General features: G+C 46.0%; 1 protein-coding gene across 1 annotated transcript in view; it reads right to left on the bottom strand.

Annotated features, from left to right (window-relative positions):
* The window catches only part of PLEKHB1 (pleckstrin homology domain containing B1), a gene marked incomplete at its 3' end in the record, with an annotated part of 9103 nt that extends 7301 nt beyond the window's left edge, over positions 1-1802 (bottom strand). The window contains exons 1-2 of the mRNA XM_014310420.1: positions 1789-1802; positions 39-181 (exon numbers count right to left, since the gene is read on the bottom strand). Of these exons, the coding sequence (XP_014165895.1) occupies positions 39-181; positions 1789-1802 (157 nt within the window). The remainder of the gene's footprint in view (positions 1-38; positions 182-1788) is intronic.
* Positions 1803-8720: the final 6918 nt, after the last annotated feature.

Below are 8720 nucleotides of genomic sequence, written 5' to 3'. Positions count from 1 at the left end.
TGTCCCCCCTCCAGGGCTGTTCCCCGCTCCAGGCTCACCCCCATCCCTGGGAGCACCGGACGGGATGCCCGGGCTGGGGGTGCCCCCCGGGATGGGCGAGCCCCCCGAAATGTGCCCGGGGCACGTGGGGCCGGGGAGATGCGGGGACAGCGGCAACTCCGGGCTGAGCCTGTCCCGCAGCCTGCTCGGGGAAACGGGGATAAAACGGGGATAAAACGGGGGTGAAACGGGGATGAAACGGGGATGAAATGGGGATGAAATGGGGATAAAATGGTTAAAGGCTGCGCGGAGCGGGGGGATGCCGGCGCGCAGCATCCACAGGAATGAAAGCAGGGACGTCCAGGTTGGGAAATGCAAGGCGGCGTTGAGATTTTCTGCCTGGAGAAAATGCCTGTTCCGGTCGGGTTTTTTTTTTATGAAAATGTGGATTGTTCCCCCCCTCCTTTTTTTCTTTTAATGTGTTTTTAATAGTGATTGCTCGCACGCTCTGTTGTTGGCATTGTGGCGTTCAGGGCAGCGAAGTCCATCGCTATATTGTGGGGGAATAACGCCAAAAAGGAGCTTGGTTTCAGTCCTTTATAGAAAGCTGGGGAGCCTGGAAGTATGGAAATGAAATAAATATGCATTAGCAGAAAGAGGTTTTGCACTGGGTTGGGTTTTTGAGGGGGTTTTTGCCCCCCTCTGCACATGGTACTGGGCTTTTGGGTTATGGTTTGTATTTCCATAGGCTGAATTTTATTTATTTGGTGCTCGTTATTGTCAAGTGCAGAAAAATGAGCAGGTTGAGGGTATTTTTCCCCCCTCTCCTGGACAAAGACATGTTGTGCTAAGCAGAAAGAAACCCCAGAAAGATCTATTTCTGTTTTAATCAGAATACCATTTAAGATGCAGTGGTGTGTTTATTTTTGCTGTTAAATAGTGATGGAGGAAGTCAGAGCCTTTTTTTTTTTTGTGTGTGTGTGTGTGTTTTTTAAAGGAATGTGAATGATGGAAACATCTTTAGGGAAACATTTTGCTGGACTTGATTGCATCAACTGCATTATTTCATAAAATGTGAGCTGTGAAGTGGTTGTTGATTAGAACTCAAATTGAGGAGCGATGTTGAGCAATGTAAAGAAAAAGGAAATTAGTATGAAGAGGCCAAATGCTTATTTTCTTTTTTTTTCCTCCAGTTCTTTCTGATTCTGAATTTTAACTGTTTCGTGGATTCTCCTGACCCTTATGGTTGAGTCTATTTGAAAAAGAAAACCCAAACAACAACTATGATGTGTATATTTATTCTTGTTGTACATGCATAGTTATTAAAAGCGCTGATATCAACCAGCATTGTGTATTTTGCATTAAATTTGTGTTAAATCTGATTAACTTTTGTCCTGTAAGTTGGAAATACCAACTTACCCTGTTATGCATCCCAACTTTTTATTTACCAAAGCAAATGTTGATGGTTTTTAGAGGGAACCTTTCTCTCCCAAACCCTGTGCTTTATTTTAGGGAAGGTGGGATAAGTGCTACAGATGTTATTGTCCAAATCCAGGGGGTTTGGGGTATATTCTTCAGCAGATTAAAATTCCTGGCTGTCAGCAAAGACACACTTTTTTTTAGGACAGGTAGATATGTATCCTCTGGAACAAAGGGACTGGAAGCAAAAAATGTGTTTGGAGTTTGTTCAGAAAATATTCCTTGGAGTGAGAAACCTGAATTGCAGAGAAATTTACACGGAATAACCGGGATACAGTAATTTAGGGAGAACATCTGTGGAGCTGCTTTCTGCTCTTGGTTGATGCTCACCTGTCAAACTCCATGCTGAGCCTGCACTGCAGTAGGGGAGCAACCCAGGGGGGTTAAAATCTGTTGGATCAAGTGAAGTTTCCCATGATCCGAGGGATAAGAGGGCAGAGCAGGGCAGGGAGGTGCTGAAAGCGTTTCTGGGAGGGTGAGGATGCGTTGGAGCAGCAGCTCTGTGGAAGGCCTGCAGTCCCTGCACTGGAGGCACAATTAGGCTGATAATTGAGTTGGGTAAATTGAATTGTGTGCCGTGCCCAGCTCGGAGGTGTGTGTGGGATCCAGGGCACTGCCTGCCTTTGGGAGCAGCTCCCAGGCGTGGGCTTGGCGGGGCAGTGGGACATGGGGATGTCACCTGCTGGCAGAGCCGTGCCCAGAATTGCCTCTGGCTCCAGGTGTGCTGGCACCTCAGACCTCGCCTCCCACCAGGAGCCCCGAGAGCATTCCCAGCTCTCTGCAGAACGGCTGTCAGGAGGGAAGCGCAGCTTTGCTACCTCCCTCAGCAGGGCTAGGAGCTCCATGGGTGTCCCAGCCCTGCCTTTGGGGCTGATGGGATCTGCAGAGGCCCCCGGTTTCCCTTTCCGCAGCACAAGTGCTCCGTGTACTTTCTGTTTCCTCTGCGATTCCCAAAGCCTCTCCCCGTGCTGGGGCATTCCTCTCCCTGTTCCTGCCCCCACTGAGCTCCCTCCTGCCTGTGCCCTCTTCTTCCTCATCAGCTGGGCTCAGTTTTGCTGCTTAAAATCCATCCCTTCTCACCTTCAGTCCGTAGGAATATTCAGTCAATATTCAGTCCACAGGAATATTTGCTGCTTAAAATCCATCCCTTCTCACCTTCAGTCCGTAGGAATGTTCAGTGTGGAATCACTGACTGGGAAACAGCTCCTGGCATGCTCTGTAGTATTTTCTTTCTGCTGCTTCCAAATTCCAATCCCTTGGTCCCTCTGGATGCTGCTGGATTCTCGTGCCGTGCAGATGAAGATTTCTCTTTCAGTGACAAATAAAATCCACCTGTGTGCTTTTTTACCTGTTGATGGTCTTTTAAGCCTCTGGATTCAAAAATACTGATTCTTGATCTGTTACCGTTTAAAAGTGGGAATAAATTTTTAGGAATTATTTCCATGTGACTCAAATACCAGCTGGACAGACACAGATCTCCAGAGCTGTTTATATTGTGTCACTTTCTTGTTCCTTCCACTCAGCTGAATCACTTTGCTCCTACTTTTGTGTCACAAACATTGATGTCCCTCAATACCAGGGAAGAATGTCAGTGGCAGGGCTGTGTTTATTTATGCAAATTCGTGGAATCCCAGAAGGATTTGGGTGGGGAGGAACCTTACAGCCCATCCAGTGCCACTCCTGTCATGGGCAGGGACACCTTCCACTGTCCCAGGTTGCTCCCAGCCCCAATATCCAGCCTGGCCCTGGACATTCCAGGGATCCAGGGGCAGCCACAGATTTTCTGGAACCTATGCCAGGTCCCCCCCAACCTCCCAGGGAGAACTTTTTCCCAGCAAAATTTGTGTAAACTTGATTTTTGGAGAAAGTCAGGATGTGAGTGCACTTCCTACTTGCCCACCTGGGCAGACAGAGAGTAAAATCAATGTAAAAACATTGATCTATGTAAAATCAATGTAAAAACTATGATTTATGTTTCATGTTATGTTCTGCTTTAACAGTGCTTGCTTAGGTGGATAATCTTGAGGTAATTTATGGGGTTTTTTAGCTTGAATGGAAGCAACAGTTGGGAATTTCTAGGATTTTCTTTTGCTGAGGACAGGTGTGCCATGGGCGTGTGAAGCAGCAATCCCAGACCTGTAATTAGGATCCCAGGCAGCAAAGATCCAGCTTTTATGGCATATCCAGCATTTGCAGATCTGAAATTTGTGGGAGCTCTTTATTTTTAAGACCCACGTAGGGAAGGAGCTTCTGTTGATGATGACGGAGACTCACAGATTTTTTAGAGCATGAGTGGGACTTGGATAATTTTTCCAGAGCTCCTCTGGGTTTTGTTTACTATGGATGTGCAGAAAACCCTGAGCACTGCACAGGAATTTCAAGTGACTGTGCTTTCTGGGAAGAAGAAAAAAAAAAAAGTGGGCCTGCTGATGCTCCCCAGCAAACCATTTAGGGGATTATCGTCATAGGATTTATAAAAGCTGAAAAAAACCCACCCCATTCCCCTCCTCTGGTTTGTGTTTGTGCTTCACCCTGTCTCCCCTTCCTCTCCTTGGCTGAAAGGGTCGTTTGGAAAACTGGAGAGTGGAAAAATGAGAAGTCAGAGCAGAAAACTGGGGTTGGTGCAATAATTTCTCAACAGGAAGGCTGAAGCTCAAGTGTGTTTGTAGGCTGATGGGTTTTGCCTTCCTTGTCTCAGCAAGAGTTAGAGATTTGGGAGGATTATTGGAGACAAGCTTAGAGTATTTTATGAGAGGAAAAGTACTAAACTGGCAGAAAAAAAAAAAGAAAAAGAATAGATGCCATCATGGCTGCTAGGCATGTCTAATTCTTTGATAAAATGGATAAAGATTGCAGACTGCAGCAAAAGTTAAAATAGACCAAAACATCTCGGGGTCCGCAGGGTTTTTCCTTCTAATTTGCTGTAGAGCTTAATAAAAAAGATTTGCCTCTTTCATGGCATCAGGCTCTTTATCTGCCACCAATTAAAGCCCAGTGCTTGAGCTTCTGCTTTCTCTGCTCTTAGATAGCAGCTCCCTAAATTTGATAACGAGTGGGTTTTACCATCCTGAGTTTGCAAAACACATCCTGAGGACTGGTGAGAAGTTTTGAGCATGGTCTTCTTTTTCCCTCTTTTCCTTTCAGTTCTTTATACCTGGATTTATAGCCAATAGTAACTCGCTTTTTTATGGACAAGGGGATTTTTGGGGTTATTTTAAACAAGGTTCTAAGAATCCCCACATCCCATGGGCTGCCCAGGGCAGGGGTGGAGTCCCCATCCAGGGAGGGATTGAAAAGCCACGTGGATGTGGCACTTGGGGACATGGATTGGTGGTGGCCTTGGCAGTGCTGGGGGACTCCATGATCCTTGAGGTCTTTTCCACTCTCACCAATTCCATGATTCTACCTTCTGCTGATTTGATGGACAAAACAAGACCATTGATTGCAGTTCCTGATGGCATTTTACCCAGGATAGTTGTCATGCCTGCATGGACAGACAGGTTCTAGCGGCTTTTCCCTGCTGAAAAGCATTTTGTGTGAAGCTCATGAGCGTTTAAAATGCAATTACTTCGGAATAGGTCCCTGTGTAAACATTTGGTTCTGTAGCAGTTTATTCTACAAATCATTTTCTTCAGTTTTCGGTGTATGGTGTCACTTAATGAGACTTTTAATGGCTTTTACAAAATTATGGCTTTCCACATATTTTCCAGTTTGCTCTTGACTTGACTTACATTCACAACAGAAGTTTTCAAGCCTTACAATGCAGTGCCATAAATTGGAGAGCTGGGTTCTTTTTCTCTGCCATAGCATCCAAATCCCAGCTGTTGAACTTTCTTGGATAGCTGGGTCTTTTAATATGGATTTGGGAGCTCAGGAAAATATTTCCTTGTATAAGAAATATTTAAAATTGGAGCCCTTGGAAAAGCGAAGGCGGCGGAGCAGCCCGGGAGCATCCTGCCCACGTGGTTTTGCTTTCCAGGGAAGCTGTGCTGCTGCTGGAGCAGGTGCCAGGGACAGGGTGGGTTCCTGGGGGATTCCAGGGAGGGTGGGACATCTGCAGCAAGCGTGGCAGAACAGGGCATGGAGAGAAGGGACAAAATAAGGGAAAACTTACGGGTGTAAAACACTGGCACAGCTGATTGCCCAGGGAAGGGGTGGCTGCCTCATCCCTCACCCTGTCCAAGGTGTCACTTCAATTAATTTCTAACTATTACTTCCAAAAGCCAGTTGTTGTCTAAATGCAGGTCTTTTGATACCCAATAACTTTTCCCTTTGGAGGGAGCTCGTAATTCCACAACCAAGTGCTCTTTGGTTGTGGTCCAGTCAAACTCGGGGCATTGCCTGGCAAGTGCTGGGCAGGCTCTGTTTGAGGGGCTCTGGCTTTCCCATCTTGTTCCCTAGATTCCAGTCTGCAGTGGACCTCTGGAATGGTCCTGGGCTCTGGATGAGGCCCAGCAGAACCCCACTGCAGCTCACTTTGCTGGGGATTTTCCACCAGTGGCTGCTTTTAGTCATCTGTGCCTCGGCCAGCTCTGAGTCTGCTCAGCTGCTCTGTTGACACACACAGTGGTAATTTTTTAACTGGGATGTCATCCTCAAAAGATTGCCTGTTACACTGCAGCACTTTCCTTTAGCACCATGGATCTCCTCAGCTTTGCCTGACAAGGCCCATTTTCCATAACATTGGCTTGGCTGTCACTGATTTCACTCCTGTTCTTTTTAAGTCCAGATCCAGCCTGATTCTGTTTTCCCTTGTTTTGTCCAGAGCTCGTGTCTGGCAAACAGGTTGGTGTTTACTTGAGTCATTTTGCCCTCTCCTGATGTAGTTGTGTTAGAAATGTTTGTCTGCCAATTTTTCTCCTGAGTTCTGAAAAATATTGCAAATGAGCCCTGGTGGTCTCTGAAATATTGGAGGACCCCATGGTTAAACATCCTGGCCTTCAGGGCATCATTCCATAGTGGAATGCAGAGCTGGTAGAGATCTTGGGATACCTTCCAGTCCATTCACTCCTCCAGGCAAGATAAAGTGTCCCTAGAGCATCCTTAATGAATGTATTTCTAATTTTTCCTTAAAGTCTTCCAGCCTCAGAGGTGCCAGCCTGCTCAGGAAGCTGGCAGTGAACACTTAACCAATTTGGTTAAAAGCTTTTCCAATATCTTAGATCTTTTAGGAAGCAATTCTTGGCTGCCAGGGTGGGCAGGCCCTGGCACAGGGTGCCCAGAGAAGCTGTGGCTGCCCCTGGATCCCTGGAATTCTTCCAGGCCGGGTTGGATGGGGCTTGGAGCACCCTGGGGCAGTGGAAGGTGTCCCTGCCCTTGTCAGAGGTGGAATTGGATGAGCTGGAAGGTCCCTTCCAGTCCAAGCCATCCTGGGATGCTGTGATCTCTGAGAAATGAAGATGCTTTGCTTTGCTCTTCAGAATAACCCATCCCTTGTTCCTGCTGCCACTGACGGGAGCATGTCACATCTCCTCCAGTTCGTGTTCCTGGGCTGGCACAGCCCTTACTGTGTTCTTATGGATCCGTTTGTATCCAAATCTCTTTGTCATTCCCTCAGCTTTCCCCTGTACTCTGGTGTGTTTACTTCTCTCGCTCTCTCCTCAGACTTGGCACTGCGTGGCCTTGTCAGCATTGTATAAAACAAAATAATGCTGGTTTCCACATGGCACTCTTAAAACAATCTGAACTGCCTTTTTTTTTCTTTTTTTTTTTTCTTTTTTTTTTTTTTTTGGCAATTCCATTGTATTGTTGACATTTTACTTGCGATCCAATATCCCCTCAGGGCTTTTTTCTCCTGTCCATCAGCCCAGCTGGGACTTCTCCACCTGCACAATGTACCCTGCCCTTACATTTGTCATTATTGGGTTTCACCAGGCTCTTTTGGTTCGACACACTTTGGTCTTGACTCATCTGTGTGGTTTCATTTTGGCTGTGTCCTGTAATTGCTTTTATGTAAATTGTTAAATAATCTTTCTGGTGTCCTCCCATTCATTGCGAGGGGAGTTCAATCTCTGATTTGTCCCAGAAGCTTTTTCAAACTTCACTCTGGAGCTGTTTCCTTTTTGATCCCAAAAGCACTTTGAAACTTAGTGAGTGGATCATCTATATGCAAATTCCCTAATTTTTCCTCTGCTGCATTGCATTTGTGGAAAATCAAGTGATGCCAGTTCTCATTGCAGTTGGACTCAATGTCTTAAAGGTCTTTTCCAACCCAGATGATTCTATGAGCCCGTGATTATGATGATATTTTGTTAAGATGATAACTAAAAAGCACAAATGTCATACAGGTTAAAATCAATTATTGAAATCAAGAACATTTTGCAATCCTGATTGAATTACTAAACTGAGATATATTTAAATATGAGTCTGTTCTTTTTCTGCGCTGTCAAGGCTTCCAGTCCAGTGATTTCTGCAGCTTTATTGCTTGTAACAAGGCCCAAATCAGTTACTTGGTGTTACAAATTGTCACCCATGATTTAGGGAGGCTAATCTCTTGTAATTACTTGCTGCATGAGAGTTTCTGTATCCCTCCTGTCCCCTCCCTAACCCCACATGGGGTTTTTTTCCCCAGTATGGACTCACCTACCTGTCTTGGTGCTTCCCAGAGCTTCACTCATTAAAACACACCAAGTTTCTGCCCTGGAAATTCAGTTTTCCTGCAGTGTTGATAGCTGTCAGAGAGGTGAGCCTTCCCACCTTTTTTCTAGGGATACACTGCAGCCATCTCTTCCTTTCACATCTGAACACCACGGCACCAATAATTTTCAAGTCCAGTCACATGCTTATTTTTTTCTTTCCTGCTGGCCAGGATTTCATTTGTTCCTGCTTGTTATCCAGACTCCCTACATCCATATATAGCAACAGAAAATTCTTTTTTTTTTTTTGGTGAACGCTCTTCTCTGACTTTGTGCCTCATTTCCCCCTCTAAGTGTCCTTCTCCTGTGTTCAGCTCGTGCCTTTCCTGGATGCATCAGCAGTTTCAGCTGGGAAGGTGTCTTATTAATTGGAAAGGTGCTGGCTCTGCAATTTGTGCTCTCTCCCTTCCCTCCAATATTGTTCCATCACTCAAATCCAAACATTCTCTCATCAGTCGTGCAGCCTCGTTCAATTCCAGGATTTTTTGGGGCCTTCCCTTGCATCTTTTAGCTCGGGGACCCACGTGCAAGGAGCCTGTGGATGCAGTGTGGAGCAAACAGCATTGCATTTGGAGGCACTGGCTTGCAAGAGAAATTTGCAGCTTGCAGTTCCTGCCTCTCCCTGGG

The sequence above is a fragment of the Geospiza fortis genome, unplaced genomic scaffold, assembly GCF_000277835.1.
Source record: "Geospiza fortis unplaced genomic scaffold, GeoFor_1.0 scaffold659, whole genome shotgun sequence".
Lineage (NCBI taxonomy): Eukaryota > Metazoa > Chordata > Aves > Passeriformes > Thraupidae > Geospiza > Geospiza fortis.
This window is presented reverse-complemented; position numbering and strand designations above follow the sequence as displayed.